The sequence below is a fragment of the Leptonotus elevatus genome, chromosome 9 (genome assembly GCF_054856555.1).
Source record: "Leptonotus elevatus isolate MCC_2025b chromosome 9, RoL_Lele_1.0, whole genome shotgun sequence".
In the NCBI taxonomy this organism is placed as follows: domain Eukaryota; kingdom Metazoa; phylum Chordata; class Actinopteri; order Syngnathiformes; family Syngnathidae; genus Leptonotus; species Leptonotus elevatus.
In genome coordinates, this window is record NC_141247.1 from 22,571,354 (window position 1) to 22,591,992 (window position 20,639).

The window sequence follows — 20,639 nt, forward strand, 5'->3', positions numbered from 1 at the left end:
ATCAAGAAAACTTGTACAAATTTTATCTGACTGTGGGCAAGAAGTAGTACAAAAGCCGTTACTGCCTTTTTGGGGGCCTCAACATGCTTGAAAATTGATCAACTTTTGAAAGCTTGTGTATCTTGGTGCACAATGGAATATTACACGGATTTCCAGCACAACCCCTCAAAACACGTTCGAAATTAAACAGGATGTTTTGATTTAACAATTTCATACTCCAAAGTCCCCCTTGGAAAGTTATAAAATTAGCCCCCAACATCAGCTTTAGCGATTATCCTGACATTTGGTGGCGGTGGACAAGTTTACAGGATGCACAAAAAAAGTCTAAACAACCATGCCCGGAATTGAACAGTAAGTCGGCCATCTTGGTTTGAAGAGGCCATTCTGAGTGAATTCAGAGCTCGAACTGCAACTTGAGAATTCATAACACGAGACCCCGTCTTGCAATAAAGACATCAACACTGATTTAAAATATAGTCCTCATTTTATTAACAGAGGCCAAATAAAACTTATCACATTTTATTTACAAAGGGGAGGCAATAAATATCTTAATAATAGTCATAAAATTATTTTTTGCTTACATTTATAAAAAAAAAAAAAGGTCATAAATGTGTGTGTCACGTTGTTAGTAAGGTTGTCAGTAGACAGTTGAGTACACATTACTGGAGAAAAGGTGGCAAAGTCACTAAATGAGTGTCCCAGCAGAAATCACTAGATGAAGAGTCCGCTGATGACTCGGAAAATAAGAAACCAGGAGGTAGAGGAAGTCTTTATCACCAAAAAGAACAAAAAACCGTGGGAGTTTTTTTTCCGGCAAGTCCAGTAGTGCGTCTGTGATGAAGGTGGAAGACGTGGAATTGGTTAAAAAAAAAGAAGACAAATAGAATGCTGTGTGAAATATTGCACTCAAAGCAACACAGTCATTCTGGTGGCGGCATCCCGCCTTCTTCCTCCCGTCTCCATGGCGTCCTCTTCCAGTGGAAAGTATGGCGTCCTCGTCATGGCGGGGCAACACAAACAAGATTCCAATAAATCCCGCTTGGCTGATTTTTACGGCGTTGCGTCACCTCCTGGCCTGACAGTCAACAAAGACGCTGTCCCCAAAAGCTTCCTGTAGTTTATCCGTACGTATAAATAAGACGGCGGGACGCATCAAGTAGAAAAATAAAAATTTGTTCTTTCAAGACCAGATTGTCCATTGAGTGTCCACCCTCCTGAGTGCTGTCAATCAAACCATCCGTCCATCAATCAGTTCCTCCTGGCTTTTAGCCGGCGGGCTCGCCGCGTGCGTTTGGTGACGGGCGTGAAGCGGAACTCTTCCAGCGGGTCCTCGCGGCCCTTGGGGTCCCGCTTCATGAAGTGGACCTCCTGCTGCCGCTGGGTGGTGCGCGAGCCCTTCTTGGGCCGACCCTTGCGGTTGAAGCCCAGGTACCAGCCTTTGTACTTGGCTGACACCAGCGCCGTGTAGTTGTTCTCCAGGAACTCCTCTACAAACACGCACTCCTGCTTCCTGCCGTCGGGCTGACAAAAAAACAATGAAAAGACATTTTGAATACATTTGAAAAATACTTCAATTTAAGTATTCAAACTGAAAAAATATGGTTCTATTTGTGGGCATTTTCCACATGAAAATATACACTGCTGCAGCGTCCAGAGTTGAGGAAGACCAACAATGGCCTACATTTACTTACTTACTCTTAACGACAGAGGCAAATTTTATCCAATAGGAGACTGCGGGCAACAAGAAAATCTGGCACTGTGGAAAAGTAGTTACGCCTGAGGGTAATACTGCGCTGTGTGTCCCGAGGTAAGGCAAAACAACAAGAGCCTGCATTTAGCGGACATCGAAAAGGAGACTAAGGACAGCCAAGTAGAGAAAAAGACATGCTAACAAATGACAATCTCTCCGAAAGGAGATTAAGGGCAGCAAGAAAAAACACTACATTAGCCATGTTAACAGAATGTGTGCTGTAATTTTCTTTTATTACGATTATCATTAAAACCAAGCAAAAAGTAATTGTCCATCCTTCATAATGACACAACAGGTGGATGATTCAGATGAGAACTACGGCGGGTGGGCCGCTAGCATCTATTCCCGCATGCAGCACCCCCCCCCCCCCCCCCACACACACACTTCCAAACCGCCCCGGAGACCACCTGGCGTGAGCAGGTGACATAAATGCATTCCTCCTAAGTGACCATTAGCTGTGCAGGCGCATTGTGGCTATTGCAGCGGCTAATTGAGCGATCCAGTTACGTAATGGAGGAACGGGCCCAGAGTTATCAAAGGGGTTTTGTTTTGAGGAGGTGGGGGTGGGGTGGGGGGGGGGGGGCTTAAGAGCTCCCTCACAAAAGTCCGTTTTGATTTGACAGAATTCACAGGCCAACTCACCCTTCCGACTATTTTGCCCTTCTCGTTCATACAGATGTAGTGTTGGCTCTCTTTTCCTTTGATTCGGATGTGGCTGCCGAAGGTTTCCGTCTCCACCACCAGAAGAGCTGAAAAAACACAGAAGAAAGAACACGATAGGGTTACACAATGAAAGCATGTTGCACGTTTTTACAAAAATACCACACCGATATGCAAATTCTACCGTTACAATGATTATAATACCGCTCACTTTTCAGAAAGAAACTGGCGAACATAAAAAGTAAGTGGGAGATGAGGCTTTGCTACATTTGCGTCTCGGCAAGGAGACAAGCTTTACCTGGAAGGACACTATGGGCAGCAAGAAAACGGATGACTAAAGCCAAGTGGACACTGAGACACTAACAAACAAGGATCTTCTGTATTTACTTCTCAGTAAAGAGGAGTATTTCATCCAAAGGGAGATTAAGGGCAGCAAGAAAATAGGCCACAACAACCAAGTGGAGAACAAGACTTGCTTATGAAATGCCAATACTGGAGGAGAACAAGGCTCTGCTATATTTTTACTTCTTGGCAAGGAGATACACTATCCGGAAGGAGACTAAGGGCAGCAATCTGTAGCCTGGGTATGATGCACACGCGCTCATCATGCCATTTTTGTACTGTCCATACTTGTAATGCTTGGGTGTGCAATTTATGCAATTTAAAAAGGAAGGGGAAAAAAACCCTCAGTGGAGTTATTTAAAAAAAAAAAAAAAAGTAGAGAAAAAAATCAGATAAGTAGAAAGAACTCTTCCTCAAATGTTATTTTATAAAAAAAAAAACATTTTTGTTTTCCGAAAAGTATCTGAGCAACAAATTTAACATTTTATAAATCATATGTATTTCTATTTTATATAAGAAAAAATATATTGCACATACATTTGTAGAATATCAACTGCATATTTTTTTTGTGTCATAAATCTAATGTAAATTTAACATGACATTACAAGAGTTTCTGAGGTTTACAGTTGGGTGTTTTGTAGATGCATGCTAAAAACCAACAGCGTCTTTTAAGATGACACAGCGGTAATCCACTCCCAGGCCACATCCCGGTCGGTGGCTCTTTTATTTTTGGAGAATCCACCCCCCCCCTGCCCTTGCACCCGTTCCCCCTTTCCGATGTTAACCCACGCGAGGTGGCCCTTTGTCTGCGGCGGGGGCCCTCCAAGCAGGGCCGCCAAACATTTGCGCAGTGGTTATGTGCCCCCACCCCACCCTGCCGGATTAGGTTTCAAGTCTGCCTTTAGTCTGTGCTCACTCAATCTAAAAGTTAAGATGATCCATTTGTTTAACACACAGGGCGGCCATTCAAGGACAGAATAGGCCCCGGGGACGGGGATTGGGATGGGCTCTCCCCCTGCCTTCACCCCCCCACAAGCCTTAAACTACACGGGGACAAGCCGGAGGAAGAAATGAGCCTTAAGCCGCTGGAAGTTTGGGTTGCTGGTTTTTATGCCGTCTGGATTCTTTAGTGCTTTTCAAAGTTGGGTTTCGCGAGCCCAAGCTTGGGGGTCCACAAATATTCTTGTATCGCACCAATATTATACATTACTACATGCCTTAATTTTCGGCCAATTTAAAGTTTTCATATGATTGTGATCATCGCATCAATCTGACATCCCTGCATGTTATTTTGAACAACAGAATGACCTAAAGAAATCATCATTTGCACTCCAGTAGGCCTCAACTTTGTATCTTTGTATTCCAAAGGTCCCTTGCGCTCTCTTGTCTGTGTGTGTTCAGAAACAAAGAAGACTTTAAGTGAAGCTTTGGTCAAACTTAACGGGATCCTCTTGAGTCGTCGTCCGCTAAGCCGCGCTAATTAAGCGTAATCTGCCGCCAAATCAATGCCGTCGTAGCAAGTGGCATTAAGTTGACAAAAGGAGGGCATGTGGTGCTTTTATTATCGCCTTGGAACAAAAAAGAAAAAAATAACAATCCTAAGACGTCGTCCAAAACGACGCCATGTGGCTCTCCTGTAGTTACAGCTCAGTAAAGAGGCATTTTTTCCAATAGGAGAGTGAGGATAGTAAGAAAAAGAATTACTGCAGCCGAGTGGAGAATGAGACACACTAAGAGCAACAGCAATAGAGAAGAACAAGGGTCTCCTGTATTTACTTCTTGGTAAGTAGACAAATTTAAACTGTAAAGAGATTAAGGGCGAGAAGGAAATAGAGCTGCAGCCAAGTGGAGAATGAGACATTCGAACAACGATGAAGGAGAATGAGAGTCTGTGTCCTGTATTCATTTCTAGTAAGGATACACATTTTATCCAAAAGGAGATTTAGGGCAGCATGAAAACAGCACTGTAGAAAAGAGGATGGATGGATGGAGAATGAGACACTAACAAATCAAAACAAACGATGCTTCAGCAGTTACAGTGTCCATTAAATATGGCATGAAAACACATCTGATCCGATAGGAGACTAAGGGCAACAAGAAAACATCGATCCAGCCAAGTGGAGAATGAGACCATGGTGACCACGGGTAACGGGGAGAATGAGACCCACTATCAATGGAGAGCACTATCAACAAAAAACAAGAGCACAACCATGCTGACAAGACATACTAACAAGACCACTGGAGAAAAACACGGGGCTGCTGTATTTTCTTTTTGGTCAGGAGACTAATTTTATCCAAGAAAAGACAACGGGCAGTAAAAAAAAATAATAAATAAGAAATGGAGCACATAAACCAATCTGAAAACAAGACTTAGTAACAAATTACGGCAATGGAGAAGGATTAGGGTAGAATTAGGATTTTCTTCCAAATTTTCTCCGAAAGGAGAATGAGGGCAATAAAAAAAACGTCAGTCCAGCCAAGTGGACACCGAGACATGTTAACAAACAACAATGGAGGAAGAGGATACTTACGGCAGCAAAGTGGAGACTATGGAGTACAACACTTCAGTATGACGTACACATTTGTGTATCACGAACAGTTTTTTAATGTCCATATTTGTATAGCGACCACCTTACTGTATACGGTCCATTATGCAACTTTTATAACAAAACCGCAGAGGAATTGTTTTAAAACATAAGAAATCTAAATTTGATCTAAAATAATTATAGTTAGCCGACCATTAAGACACTCATCTTACAAGCAAAAAACTGAACGTATTGATAAATGTGAGCGTAGCGTAGCCGTATGAGCGATGTGACGCCAGGCCACGGACATCTTTTAACCCCAACTGTCAAAAATTGGAGCATAATGTTCCAGATTGTGGATTTGATCTCTTTAAATCTCCACTCTGCGACCCGGGTGAGGGAATACCGCGAAGGAGCACAGCTTCCTAAAAATAATGAATACGCTAATTTGCAATAAGGACAGCACAGCATACGTCTTCTTGGCGACGTAAGTGCTGGGAGTTGGCAGGTGCCAGGCACTGCAGCTGAACGGGCAGATGGGGGAGGCAGAGGGGAAACGCGCAACTGGCAAGGTTTCCTCACAGGGAGAGAGAAAAAAACAGGTCTGCTTCCACTCAAGCTCCAACAAGCAGCGAGGAAACATTTTTTAAGCACGACAATTTCCCAGAGTCAGCTGTTGTGAGCTGCTAACCATTTTAGCGTGCGTGGAACAATATTTGCTGGCTGACGTTCCACCGTTTTCTGCCTGGCTAAGTGATACCGTTTTACTTCGTGTATGTTTGCTAGCTACTTGGTTTAATCTGTTTAGCAATCTACTCAGCTTTTGGCTAGCTACTTAAGCTTCTCAAGTTCAGCAATCTGGTTTTCAAATTATATAGACGTGTCATAGGTAACTTGGATTTTCATAAAGTATAGAAAGCTATTTTTTGTATGATATATCTTAGCTGGCTACGTAATTGATCAATTTGTGTAGTTTACTCATAATATTGATCAAGCTTGACTAGCTATTCGGCTAATCTGTTTTTGCAAGCTAATTTTCTACAAGCTAGTTTTTTTTTTTTTTTAATATAATGGTGTCTACATTAAAATAGATAATTCTGCTATTTCGAAACCTTCAACCAACTAAACATCCTTTATGGGATTTTTTTGAAACACTAAATAGAAACTCGTGAAAGCTCATCAAAGAAGAGCAAGATGCAGTATATAGTGGATCACCGACCCACTTAGCCCCAATACAAGCAGACTTAACTGTGACAAATTAAATTCCTTGATTCACACCTTCAACAGGATCTGCTTTGACAAATAACATATTCAACTTTTTCTTTTCTTTCTTGTAACCGCAGCTCCCTCATGGATTTGCCGGGTCACTGCCCTAATGCAAGCGGACTCTTAACAGTGCTCTACGGAAAACAGGTACAAATAAATAAATATATAAAAGAATAGGGACTGGATGCTGTACATAAGTGTAAAATTCTCCCCCCGATAATAATAAAGAGTTTATACAGTAGCTATCAAAAACATTCATAGGAATTGACTATAAGTATTTCTTATAACCTCATAAAAGGGAACACAAAATGGAAAAATAGAATAATGTATGGTGTGACGTGTGGTGAGATGGACAGGAATTCTCCCATACCATACTTGCCCCCATCATCTCCGTTGGCGTTGACTTTCTTCCCGAGGATCTGCACGTGCTTGCCCGTGGTCCTGCTGTATAGCTGGTAGATGCGGACCTGCTTGCGGCTCAGGTCGTCCGGGTTCCTCGTATGGTTCTCTATGTAGAAACGGAAGTCGGCGGAGCTCTGCTGCGACTCCTGAGGCGGGAACAAGGAATAATTTAGGGACAGGCCTTCAAATAACATCTACATTAAAATTATATATAATAAAACCCTATACTGGTACTATGAAAAGACCCCCCCCAAAAAAGGCATTTATATTGTCTGTTTGTTAACGTAAATGGTACCTTCCGAGCCACATTGTTATCCCAAGTAGTGCACTTCAGCAGAAACAAAACCCATTTAAAAAAAAAACACCCCCCAAAAATCTATTTTCATGATCAAAATAATCAAATGTTTTCCTGTCCTGAGCAATAAACTGGAATTCATTACCAATCTTAGTTATACACCTGAAGTCGCACTATCATCAAACAAATATCCGCCCACAGGGCCCAGCAGGCTCTATAAATTAGCGCAAGATTGGAATAAATACCTACTATATCTATTACATTAGTACCAAAAGTATTTGTATTTGGGGAATCCCGCACAGAATTTTTTTTTTTCATCCAACTCGCCAAAGCCGCCTCTGAAGGTAGCAACCTTTCTATCACTTTAGACCCAGTGTAAAAATGAGGAAATTGCCAACTTATTTCGCAGGGGCGGTGTCATCACAAGCGCGAGCGTGTGAGGAAACATATACTTTCGGAAGCCCTGGAATCTGCGGCAGGACCTGGTTTCCACAGCTGGACGCCGGCCGTAATTGCACGGTAATGGCTCTTTACGTGGCGGCTCTCAGGTGGCTAATTACATACGCATTACATACCCCGAGCTCTTGTTGTTCTAACCCGGGACAGTTAATGACATCCAGCGAAAGCCATGGGAAAGATGGCAGTCGCGCTAGAACAAAGTCTTAAAAGTCGGAATTGGGTGGGGGTGAAGTGTGGAAGACTCACACAAGACAAAAATAAAATTGTGATGTCATTTTGACAGTTCAACATAGGCTACTAAACTAGATTGTTCCAGGATGTGTACAGTACTTTACTTGAAAACGTACTTTTCTGATAACTTTTTACTTTGGCTCCCCTGACTCAGTACTTTGTTAAAACTCAGCAGATGGAGACATTGTGTAAAAAAGACAAATGGAGAAAAGTAAAATCAAACAGTTGTAATTTTGATTGATATCTTAAGGACTTATAAGGCAGAGAAAACAGTACCGTGAAGGAACATAAACCGAGGGAGCACTAACGACCAGATATCGCATGGCTTTATTAAGACAATTAACAAATATTGTTGACTCATAAGATTTCATAGTTTAAGATTAACTTTTGTCCAATGACATCACCAACTACTGGTCTGGTTTTCACATTACTGTGTTTAAGCAGGTCCAACAAGTAAATGACGATTAGTTTGATTGACGATGTGGGAAACTTTTTTTTCCTCTTCAATCAAGCACTAACGAATAAATCTTGGTTAGATCCTTAAAATATGGAACCAGGGAAAAACAATTAAGTTATTGGTGAGTATAAGAGTGTCATGAGGCTGCGCTAAAAAAATGCTGAAGATGATCAATCTTTGAAAGTGTGATGTAATTTTGGGCTGTTTGTTCACATGACAATAAAAGACCAAAAATGCAAACATTTGAAAACGTCCCAAAAGTTTTTTTGTTTTTTTTTACCCGTTGATAGCGGAAACAAAAATATCAAGTAAATACTGAACAGAATATTAAGCTAAATGCTTCGGGTTTTTTTTATTGAATAAATAAATAAAACCTGCCTTAAAAAAAAATCCGCATTTTTGGGGACAAAATTGGAGATGAGTGTTTTTTTACTGGAAAGTGACATAATAAAACTTGATACTGTTTCACTCTAGTCCTTTAGAGGGCAGTGATGCATGTCACATGAAGTATTTTTTTTCTTCATTTCCACATGAATTGGATCTTTTTCTTTCTTTTTCTTTTTTACATTTTCAGCTCCCGGTGTCAAACTTTGTGTCCAACTTGTTATCCGTACAAGTTACGGTAATCATCAACCTGCAGTGAACAATTTAAATCCTCAGAATTTGGAATGGGATGACTAGCAATTTTCTAACTTCGGAGGTTGTATCAGAGTCTGTGCGTAAGGCTATTTCGTGATGCCAGGACAGGTGCTTGAAGTTTCACACAGTTTGTGTTGAAATTTTATCTTTATGTGAAAGAGGCGGCAGCAAAGCCAGTAGCCCCTTTCACACTGCCATTATATTGAAAGCAATTGTCCTTTGTTGGACTATTTTATACATTCCAAACAGACTGTGGGACTAATAATGTGATTGCAGGATGTCATGTCTCTGCGTGAAAGCATAGACTGTCGTGGCAAAATCTCACTTTGCCGGCTTGTGAGTAAAAAGTCAGTGTCGATAGACGCCGTCATATTCCCGCAGGCCAAAGGTAACATTACTTCCCAAATGTCAAGATTCAGGACCTGTCCCCATTTTTGGGGGGGCCACTCAGCATCGCTAAAGCAAACATGTCATGGTGAGTCAACAGGTTTAACAAAAAGACACCATGACACAATCCCCCCCACCCCCCTTTCACGTGACAAGTTGACAAGTTGATGCCTGAAACGTGGATCAAGGACATAAACAAGGAAGTTAGACGGGATCCACCAAAGATTAGCAGCTCACCAGGTGCAGGGGCAACTTGGGGCTGTTTATGGAAAATTCCCAACAGGCAGTGTAAAAGGGGCTACCGGTTTACATTGGTACTAATAGGTTAGCCTCACAACAGCAGATTTCACACAGATATCGCACACAATTGCAAGGTGATGCCACATAGATGGTGAAAGAAATATTTGTGGGAAAAGCAGCGCCGTGAAAGGGAGACATTTTTTCCACGACAATTAAACATTAAACAGTACAACCACGTGTACCCCAAAAGTCAAAGGAATTAAAAAAAAAAAGCAAAAAATAGTCAACAACAAATAAAATAAAATAAAATAATTACTAAGTGGTAATATTACACTATTATACAATTTAAAAATGGAAGAAAATCATTTAATTGCCCAAGTCATTTTTGACTTACTTTCACAATATCTATAAAAACACCAAAATGCTTGCTAAACATGTTTTTTTCTTAAAGGGACTGCAATATGAAAAATCTACTTTTTAGAGCTTTTAGCCATGTTAAAATGCTAATTCCTCACCAAAAACATTATCAAAGTTGTGTTTTCTTCCATTTGCCTGTGTATGAGAAATTCTAGGTTATTCTGCTCTCCAAGCACCAGCCCCTCCCAACCTGAGAAAACGAGCTGTTGGCACGGTTTGACGTCATTGCGTGCAGCCCCACCCCCGCACCGCCTCTGCGGACTAAACGCACGTCCACTTTCGCTGAGACTTCCCTCCATGGGATAATGACAAAAGTAGCCTTTATCAATAACATTTCTGTCCAAATGAATTCAAAGCAATCAATTATTCTTCACATTTGCAATGCCAAAGTGCAATGAAATGACAATTGGCTGTCTTAAAATCCATTGGCTGACACTGGTGTAAACTACAAGTCAAATATCTGCGCTGATAAACTTAAATGAATGGATGGTAACAGGGTGCGGGTTCGCGACCTGCTGTGGTGCTTTTTTTTCTTCTGCTCCTTCTTTCCTCTAACCTCTCTGCTCCCCTCCTCTTCCACGATTTAATGCGGCAAGGACCCGTTTTCTTTCAAATGTTTATTCAAGAATTGATGGCGCAGAGATCTAGCGGCCCGTGAAATTTAGAATCCATTTTAAAAAATCGGCTTAAAACCTATCTGTATGTTTTGTGGGCGTTGTTTCGGACGATGTCATGAGAGGGGCGCGGCAGTCACAGGGGCAGAGGCGGGGTTTTACTGAACCGAGCGTTTGACTTACGGGTAAGAAAAATAGCCACCGAAATAACTCATATTTATTAACTCGTATTTTCTAAAACCTTACTAAAAAAAAAATTAAGAAAGTGATTTGCACAAACACAACTTGATTATCATAAAATTAGAACAGCCGATATATTATTGATAAAACACACCTTTTTAATTGAAAAAATAGGTTATTGCTGTATTCATACAAACATTTACATTTTCTTACAAAAAAATTACGTTATTAGAATGAAGTATTTTTTTTCCAACATAAAGTCATAATATTGTAATATTAAAGTAAACATTTACCAAGGATTTTTTTTTTACTAGTAACACTTGAATTTCAAAAAATATTTTTTCTTTATTGCCGTAATAACATGCATTTTGTTCTGGAAAACATGCCATTATCCTCTAAAAATAAATAATAAATGGGAGCATATTCTCGAAAGAATACACCTTTTAACATTATTTTAGTAAAATTATTTTTAAGGAAAAAAATGACTACTTTTGCAATAACGTCAGTTTCATGACGATACCTCACAATTTATACCCAAGCTTTTTAATCTGCCCAAATCTAAACTTGGAAGGAGTATTTGGTATAGCATGTTTGTTTTATTAGCACGCCGATTGCCTTTTGTTGGTATGCATTTTTTTTTTAAATGCTACGACAATAATTGAATGCCAATTATTTAGTGGGCCGCCAAGCTTAAGCTCTCGGACTTCACTTTGAGAACCACTGGCATAAAGCGCATTAAACATATCAAGAGTCTCTTCAGCAAAGACAAAGATTAGCATCATCTCTCATCAACCCTTTTAAAGTGAAGCTTAAAGGTAAAAAAGAAAAAAGAAAAAGCAGCCTGCTGAGGGATTTATCTCCCATCTGGCCATCTCCAAACAAACACAAAGGTGTGTTTTGGTGCAAAGTTGCACTTCTTGTCACGGGAAAGGCAAAAGCGGCTAACACGGCTGAGCGCCGACGCGTTTTATCAGGCCGCTGTCGTCTCCGCGACAACCCCCCCCCCACCCCTCCCACCCTCTCCACTTGGTCTTCAAAGACCACTTGAAAGACGATACTCTGCCGACTTCAAAAGCTGGAAGTGATTGGTTGCATCCATCTCCACGTTAACGCTTTGACACTGGCGCGCGCGCGGGGTCACAAGCACGACGATGGGCAAAAAGACGAGCGCAATTTAAAGCGGGATGTACTACGCCCAAATACGGCAAAATTATATCCTGAGTGGGATTCACTTTTATGACTTTCTGTGACTCTTCCAGTATCTCTTTTGCGACCTGCTGATGATGACACTGTCGACTATTTTGGTAGACGACGCACCTGTGTTGACTTAATGCACAGGTTGGCAAAAAATATGTCTGTGAGTGAGACGTTTGGAATGTTGCCACATTGTGATGTCACAATTGGGCTCATTTACATAATACCACCACCACATTTGAGTTTCTTTTGATCTGCGATTTTCAAATGACACCAACATTAGTGGGGTTTCCATCCACCCATTTTATTCGAATTTTCAAGAAATGGAAAAAAATTGGCGGCACGGTGGCTGACTGGTTAGCACGTCCGCCTCCCAGTGCAAAGGTTGTGAGATCAAGTCCGGGCTTCGGCCTTCCTGGGTGGAGTTTGCATGTTCTCCCCGTGCTTGCGTGGGTTTTCTCCGGGTACTCCGGTTTCCTCCCACATTCCAAAAACATGCATGGCAGGTGAATTGGACACTCCAAATTGTCCATAGGTGTGATTGTGAGTATGGTTGTTCGTCTCTGTGTGCCCTGCGATTGGCTGGCAACCAGTTCAGGGTGTACCCCGCCTACTGCCAGCTGGGATAGGCTCCAGCAACCCCCGCGACCCTTGTGAGGACAAGCGGTACAGAAAATGGATGGATGGATGGATGGAAAAAAATTCAACTGAATGGAAACGCTAGAAATTCGAGAGAAAAAAAGGCATAAGTCGCATGTCTGTTTTGCGCCTTTTAAGTAAATTCGCTTAAAAAAGAAGAAGAAACAATTGGATGGAAAACCTGATTTTTATCATCAAGGCAAAAGGTAATAACTAGAGCTGCAAGCGTACGGGATAAGTGGGACATACTTAAATATAACGAACGCTAAGTAACTACATAACAATATTAGGTCATCGTGATGAATATTTTCGACTCTGTTGCCATAAGGAAGCTGGAGTCCAGCATGAGAGTCAAACCCAGAACATCTCAACTGCGATGCAGATGTCCGAACCACTTGTGCGCCGTGCCGCCCACATGAATGATGCAGGTTACAGTAAATGCAGGTTCACATAAAACGTAGCATGTTCTGGTTTGTTTGTTTGAACGTCACAGGTCATAACTTGCCGTGGGAGAACCCCACCATGATGGGGGGTGGGGGGGGGGGTGTCAAATAAAAGTGTTGCAGTACACTGGCGTTCTCCCAAAGCTGACCGAGCGAGTCATTAGGTGCACAGACGCCTGCTAGTGCTTACGGTTCAAAGTGAGACGCTGCTCGTAAAACAAGGAGAGAAAAAAAACAAGCACCCAACCCATGAAAAAAAATAAGTAAAGCATTTGTTCAAAGAGGAGCTGTTAACCCCCCCCAGTTTGGAATATCTGTAAAAACACGAGGCATGCTGCTAATTGAAGTGCACATACAAGCCATGACACACTTGTGCTTAATTGTCACACGCCTTCAATGAGATTTGCAAGCATGTTCAACATGAACGAGTGCTCATGTTATGTCCGCTCGTAATTGTGTCTGTGCTCATCCGATTAGATGCCGTGCACGCCCAAACGTACAAGACATCATTATTATTATGATTATTATCATACAGCATCATTACGTCCATATGTACGTAGAACAGGGGAGGGGTCAAAGGTGAAGTTGTGTGGGTTTTTTTTTCTGTCGTGTGTGTTTCTTTGCTATGCCAAAAATGTTCACGGGTCAATGTGACCTGCTGCATGTTTGCTCATAAATTTTATATTAATTTTATCACAAAGAATACATTAATAATAATATTTTTTTTTTAAAAACGTTTCTTTGAGATATTTAAACTTGATATGAGCCAATTTTCCTTACTGCCTTTTAAGTCAGAACATAAACATAAATTTTCCAATAATTCTTATATATACAAAGAAATAATGGGCTTTTTTCTTTTTCTTTTAAATATATATTTAAATGTACATGAGACACACGTGCATACGGATGGATGGATGCTTTTTTCCCCGTTTATCCGTAAAATTAATATCTAAATACACATTGTAAAGAAGCTAACAAAAAATAGCACATTTTTCTTTTACATTTTTTAAATTATTATTTTGGAGCAATGTGACATGCTACATATGTAAGTCATGAATCAATATACATTCTTAAAAATACTGTACACTCTAAAAACAGTTGGGTCAAAAGTAACCCAATTATGGATAAAAAATGGACCGATCCACTTTATGGGTCAATTTGATTCAACTTTCTGGGTTGTTTTATACAAAATGACCCAATGTTTTTACCCAAGTAAAGGATCTGATCAATATTAATGAGATTTTGAAAACATTGCTGTTTTTTTTTGTTTTTTTTAATACGTTGTAAATCTCTATGTTCAGAATTGGACATACCAAATGTCATTACATAAAGTTTTCCCATTAAGATCATGATGCTTTTCTTTTATTGTATATTGATTATCATGCAGTTGATGCATCATGATACTGTTTTGTAAAATATTACTAGATATTGTGATGTACTATATATGCTGATGATTGATTTTTATGCAGTATCATGAAACTGTTTGAATCATTTAAACAAAATATTGCTAGATATTGTGATGTATCAAGGATGTTTTTATTCATATGTATTATCATGCAATATTTGTATGTGATACTATTGGTATTGTTCTCATAGCCATGCGACACAATTTGACTCCCCACTCTGAGTTTAGAAACCTTTCCCTCCATTACATTTAAGTACAGTTCAGTTGTATTTAACTTGAACTTAACTTTAATCTTTTGGAATTGTTCACATTTATATATTTTTTTCTCAGTCAAGAACACGTGTTTATTATAAACCATCCCCGGCCCCTCGTTTTACTTCTGTCATGTGGATTTTTTCGGTGGTGCTTGGTGCACTAAGCGAGTGAACGGTGCACGTACCTGCAGCTGAAAGTAGAGCACCAGGAAATGTAAACACCTGCGAGGAAACACACAAAGACAAGTGAATGCAATTCCACAACATGCAAGCGTTTTTAGCGACTTCTATTGGAAAGAATGCGGATTGATTTTTAGAGGGAGGTGGGGGTGGGGGGGGGGGGGAACTTACAGGTAAAAGAACCTGGAAGGCAGCGGCGACATCTTGACACCTGCTTCCGCTCGATCGACAGGGGAAAGAAGGCGGGGGGGTGTGGAGGAGGGGGCACCCACCGCCACCACCACCGCCGCCGCCTTCCTGGAGCTCCGATGCGGCTCCCCGTGCGCCTTTTACGCGCACGGCTCCGGCGAGGAGACGCTTCTCGCGGCGGCGGCGGCGGCGGTGGACAAGTCCGGCGGTAACACGCTCACCCGAGGCAACATGAGGCGCTTCCTTGTCGACGAGTTATCCAGATTATTAATCAAGAGAAACAAAATCCCACTCTCCGAATAATATCCTCTCCGAGAAGAAGAAAAATAAATCACAAGTTCCCAAAGTGCACCTGAAGAGGGGCAGTTCTACACCTTGCACGGGCCATTTTCTTTTCTTTCTTTCTTTTTTTTTAATGCTGCAAATGCTGAATGTTAGAAAATAGTCCTTCCACCTGATTGGGGATAATAATGCTAATAATGAAGATGAAATCCAAAGGTGGCTGTCAGCGGGATGAGCTGCGCGTCTGCGGCTGCACGTTGGGCCACTGGGAGGCTTTTTGCTCGCTGGTGGGTGGAAACATGTCAGTGGTTTGCACCTGATAGGGTAATCCCACGGACCATCAGCATGCACGGGCTTCCCCTCGCAAGCAGTTAACCCCCCACCACCACCACAACCCTCCATCGCAACCCCTCTCTCACTTTTCACCCCACCTCCTCACCCCGACAGCCCGTGCAGGGATTCATTTAAATGCCATTACAAATAAATATAGGTAGGATTATAATTGTATATATTTTTTTACATTCAACATCATGCATTTGTGTTAAATTCTGTGAAATCGCGAACAAATTCGGTTATTAAAAAATGTAATTATATTAAGGAAATATTTTATATTGTGATTTGTATATGTTTTTCAGCTTTCAAAATTGAGAGCCTGTGGTCATTGTAAATTTTTTTTCAATGCGTTTTTGTTAAAAAAAAAAATCTATCTTAAACGTTGTACATGATTTTCAGTTATATTTTAAAAGGAAATGAAAAATATACAAAATGTTTTATTTAATAAATATAGCCTATATTTGTTCCTTTTTAAAATATATATTTTTAGTAAGTATTTTGTTTTCAATTTGTCTCATATTGTACTTTCCTCCCTATAATTTTATTTTAGTAGGTAAATATGTTCACGTGCGTTACATGAAAACGCAAATTCATATAGGCCTATATTTTTTTTATCGGTACTTTTTTTTTCTTTTTCCTCATGAGCGTTACTATCCCGTTGCGCAATGATCTTCTGCTTATGGAGTGGCGATTGCGTTGCTCCCCCGCGCCTGACAGAAACGAAACTGTCGTGTCGTCTGCTTGTGATTTGTGCTTTTTGAGAAGCTGGCCGCTTTGTGGATTGGCGCGCACCTTCGCCAGACGGCATTCAAATGCAGCCCGCCTCCCCTCCCACCTTCTTTATTTCAATAACGTGCTATAACTTATCCGACATTTAAATGGACGCGAGGTGTGAATGTGTTTACAAGCGCTTCAGAGCTGGCAGCGCCAAAAGTGAGCCCGCAGCACATCCCCATGCTGCCATTAAAAGAAGAAGGGGAGAAAAAAAAGAAGCTTTGTGGTGCTCTGCCTTTATTGTGCCATTAAAAGTGGATCCTCAGCATTCCTGCCCCATTCATATTCAAAATCATCCCAAATGATTACATACATCACTTCCCAATGTGTTCATTTTAAAGCAGCGTTCCAAGAAAGACACAACCAGCGAGGCAGCTTTACATAAAATCAACACGTCACAAATGACGTTTTTGTGTGTGATTTTTTTTTCTAAACAATTAGTGCAATTTGATAGTGCCTGCAGGGCAAATGTCGACTTGCATGTGGTTAAGGCTACAAACATGCCAACAGCCATTCATTTGTTGTATGCAAAGTTGATTGATGAGACAAATTTGAAACATTTTGTGACAGTTAAGGGACCCTAAATCAAGGTAAGGTCTATTAAAAATAATAATAATAATAAAGGGGGGGGGGGAAACTCACATTTTGGTTTATTTACAACAACTAAGGCAAGCTAGAAGACCCACACAAAATGAAAGCACAATTTTGGGACATGAATCAAGGCAAATGCATTCCCTTGCAGTCACAGCTCGTGTTCATGAGAATGTACAAATTGATGCCCGTGGCTTTAAATGTGATTGGTTAGTTCTGAACAGCCGCATCCCCAGTTATAAGAGGGTGTGCACACTTTTGAAAACAGTTGAATATTTTTTTCATCTTTCAAAGACGGATAAAATATTAAATGTGTTGTACAAGTAAATCACATTAATAGTTAAAAAAAAAGATTTGTCTTGTTTTTTTTGTAATATAAACACCTTGCATTTAAACAGCGGTGTATAGACTTTATGTCAAGTATATGCATGACTAATGCACTGTAGATGAGTCTGTTCTCCTGTTCTATTGGCAAATAATGTTGCTAAAATTTTGTGTCATTTAATTGAATAATTAAAGCCCAGTTTTTGCAGTGTCACCTCTTATTTTCCTTCTCTCTATTTTCTTTTCTTCCATGCCAGTTTGACTGCAGAAGGAAACCAGCATAAAAGCTACTCTACATGGTCCCTGAGAAATAATCAACTCAGGTAAGCTACTAAACAATTGCCCTTGGAAATGACAATCTGTTTTTTTCCAATGGGGAAAATGGCTGCTAAGTACGAACAAATTGGAGGTCAACCAGCATCCCAAATAGATTGTGTTTGACCTGAATAGAAATTTTGTGATACTTCCATGCCAGACTGTCACTCATTGGTGTGTGCTATTATTAGCAAACTAAGATCCAAATTGTATGATATAACATTCTCCAGTCCAGGAAGTTGATGCTGGAGCGTATGTAGGACACTTAAGAAAGGGGAGAAATGATGTCTGGAAACTGGAGGAAGGGGGGCAAGCGATTCAAGAGTTGGGATAAGGTTACCTCGCTGAGATTAGCCCACAAGAGTGGAGAAAAACAATTAAGAAAGCTAAAGGTTTTGGTTTACCTGGGATGCTATTGAACAGTGCTAAGTCGATTTTCCAGCTACCTGTAGTCATTATTTGTACTTTGAAAACTGACATCTTGTAATTCTACGCCCCAAATAGACTGGTAGGATTTTTTTTTTCAGTCTCTGCAGATGTCAATCCGACATATAGAGGACGTAAATAGAGAGAGGTTAAGTCAGCCGCAGTTGAGATGATTGATTGATTGATTGATTGATTGAGGCGGAAGGCCAGAAACGAAGGCCAGATTTGGAGGCTGGGTTCGAAGGCCGTGTGAATTTAGTCAGGAGTTAGTTCATGTGGATGGCAAATTTGGCCGTTGGAGGATGCAGCCTATGAATTTGGACAAAGCTATTGTTTTGATACAAGTTGAGCTTCTTGGTTTAAAAAAATCCAACATGGAACATGTGATGTGATTTTATTTTCCCAGTTCGTATCAACTTGAAAATATTGGGTTGGGTTTTCGACTTAAAGTGCAGCACTTTGTGACTGTAAAATGTGTGATAAAAATAACACAAACTTAATCTTATCTGACTTTTATTTAAGGCTGAGTAAAAGCCTTGATTCAACTCCTCTACGTCGGTGAAGTACATTTTATTTCTATGACACTTTTCACAGAGAGGACTCACAAAGTGCTTTGCATACAGTCGTTAATATGCAGCCGACATGTAAGCCTAACTAATTGCCTATATCATTTTATTAATTTTTTTACCTACTGTCACAATATCAATTTTAAAAACACCAATGTGTTTGAATTAAATCAATGAAACTGGACTATGTTAAATTTATGTTTTTTTCTTGATAAAGTTAAAAAAATGACCTAGGCAATATACAATTAGCCTAATGACATATATTCCGAAATCACAACAATTTACAGTTAAATCATTCACTCCCAGCCATTTTCACTGAAGCAACCACCTTCGCTCCCAGCTGTTTTACTAGATTCTGACTGATTTTGCAAGGCCCACCGAATATTGTGTTCTTTTGCTTTAAAGACATGGATTTATTAGAGGGATAGACCGATAATCGGCCTGGCCGAAAATCGGCGCCGATATTCAGCATTTTATGAATATCGGCATCGGCCTCTTTTTTTGTTTTGATGGCCGATATGTTAAAAACTGTTATTTTTGCTCCTCAGTCTGCTGTGAGTCAGTGGCTGTTGACTTTGCGAGCTAACCGTTAGCTTGCGGGCTAGCAGGTTAGCTCAATGGCTAACCTAATAGCCGTTTTTTTAGCAGCTATTTGGGAGTTAGCGTGCTTCATGCATTCTTTTCAGTTCAGAGACTGCATCAAAGCCTTTTGTATGCTCTAGCATAAAAACGTATAAATACGTCTTTGGGAGCATGGTAATATTTAAAATAGAATGTATTTATACGTTTTTGGGAGCAAATGAGTTCATATGAGTGTTAAGTAATTTATTAAAAATCAAGAGCTTTATTATACGAGCTGAATTAGTACTTTTTTTCTTACGCAAATACAGTATCTGTACTACAGATGGCGAGTACTTTTGAAACCTTTGTTAACGAAGGTGCTTTCACACATCAGACTTTGTGTGACATCCACACTTGTAGTTTTGGGTGGAAACAAAACGGGCCTGGGTTAGGGGATGCCAGGTCTGGTATTTTATTGCCTTTCAAGCATTTGAATTTGAACCTCGCTCGTGCAGCAGTGCGTGTCTGTCCACGGCGACGGAGACTGTGGGAATGGCGGCTGGGACGTCTCATGGAAGCTCGGGGAGGAGGCGTCCGAGGGCTGGCGGGTTTTGCGGGCGGCTTGGAGCGCTCGGTGGGTTCAAAGGGCCCAGAGGAGGCATTTAAGGCCTGACAAAAGAACTTGGCAGATCAGTAAGTGAAGCCCAATGTAGTACATTAGTGTCAGGACCCCCTCCGCGTCCCTCCCACTTTGCACTTTCATCTCTGACATGGACATATTGACTGAAAGGAAGGGAGGGGCGGCGAGGGAAGAGGGAAGGGAGTGGGGTGGAGGGGGGCAGTCCCATTCAAGTCCCAAGGTGAGGCGACTCGGACGAGCCACCCAGAAACCTTTAAGGAAAAGCCACCGACGTGTGAAGCCCCACACGGGACGGCCTTCTTCCTCTGATCTCGCCGGAATCAGCCTCACCCCATTAGTCCAGCTTCCCCCCCCCCCCCCCCCCCCCCCAACCACAATCTCAACTCCAGCTCCCGCCCTGACTTCCCTTTTCACACCATCGGCCATGCGCTCCTGTGGGCTACTGAGCAACAGCGGCGAGGTCGCGACACCTCAAGGGTGCCAGAGAGAGGAGCCAGAGGGGGGGCGCCGCTCTCCAGCTACCTCGGCGACCTTTCAAGTATTACCTGAAAGAGAAGGGTTTTGGGGGGGGGACTGTGTTTCAGTAATTTGTCCTCCGTCACACGTTGTTTGCATGGAGTCATTAAGGCCCATTTAGGTTTCGCCCTTGAAGGGTGTGG

General features: G+C 41.2%; 2 protein-coding genes across 12 annotated transcripts in view; one reads left to right on the top strand and one right to left on the bottom strand.

Annotated features, from left to right (window-relative positions):
- The window catches only part of LOC147168835 (uncharacterized), an 82,621-nt gene that overhangs the window by 25,069 nt on the left and 36,913 nt on the right, over positions 1–20,639 (top strand). For 6 of the 10 annotated variants that reach the window (XR_015096051.1, XR_015096052.1, XM_086085870.1 and 3 more), the window contains 5 exons: positions 2,427–2,994; positions 3,710–4,534; positions 6,621–6,690; positions 7,650–7,759; positions 17,730–17,795. Coding sequence is in view for 5 of the 10 variants with exons in the window: in XM_086085870.1 (XP_085941996.1) it covers positions 4,473–4,534; positions 6,621–6,690; positions 7,650–7,759; positions 17,730–17,795 (308 nt within the window). In the remaining 5 variants the exon portion in view is untranslated. The remainder of the gene's footprint in view (positions 1–2,426; positions 2,995–3,709; positions 4,535–6,620; positions 6,691–7,649; positions 7,760–17,729; positions 17,796–20,639) is intronic. The other 4 variants (XR_015096055.1, XR_015096053.1, XM_086085867.1 and 1 more) reach the window with 3 other exon arrangements.
- Positions 539–15,685, bottom strand: fgf24 (fibroblast growth factor 24). 2 transcript variants are annotated; one of them, XM_086085865.1, is made up of 6 exons: positions 15,151–15,685; positions 14,985–15,021; positions 6,914–7,091; positions 2,393–2,499; positions 1,366–1,521; positions 539–1,314 (listed from the first exon to the last, which is right to left on the bottom strand). In XM_086085865.1, the coding sequence occupies exons 1-6, from the start codon at positions 15,180–15,182 to the stop codon at positions 1,249–1,251; spliced, it is 576 nt and encodes a 191-aa protein (XP_085941991.1). In that variant the 5' UTR covers positions 15,183–15,685; the 3' UTR covers positions 539–1,248. The 2 variants fall into 2 exon arrangements, with proteins under 2 accessions (XP_085941991.1, XP_085941990.1); XM_086085864.1 differs by having other exon boundaries at positions 539–1,521.

Coding starts and splice junctions, on each gene's coding strand:
- fgf24 (XM_086085864.1), bottom strand. CDS start 15,182: ATGTCGCCGCTGCCTTCCAGGTTCTTTTACCT. Junction 15,022..15,150: donor CCTTCCAGGTTCTTTTACCT/GTAAGTTCCCCC, acceptor GTTTCCTCGCAG/GTGTTTACATTTCCTGGTGC. Junction 2,500..6,913: donor AGATGATGGGGGCAAGTATG/GTATGGGAGAAT, acceptor GTGTTTTTTCAG/CTCTTCTGGTGGTGGAGACG.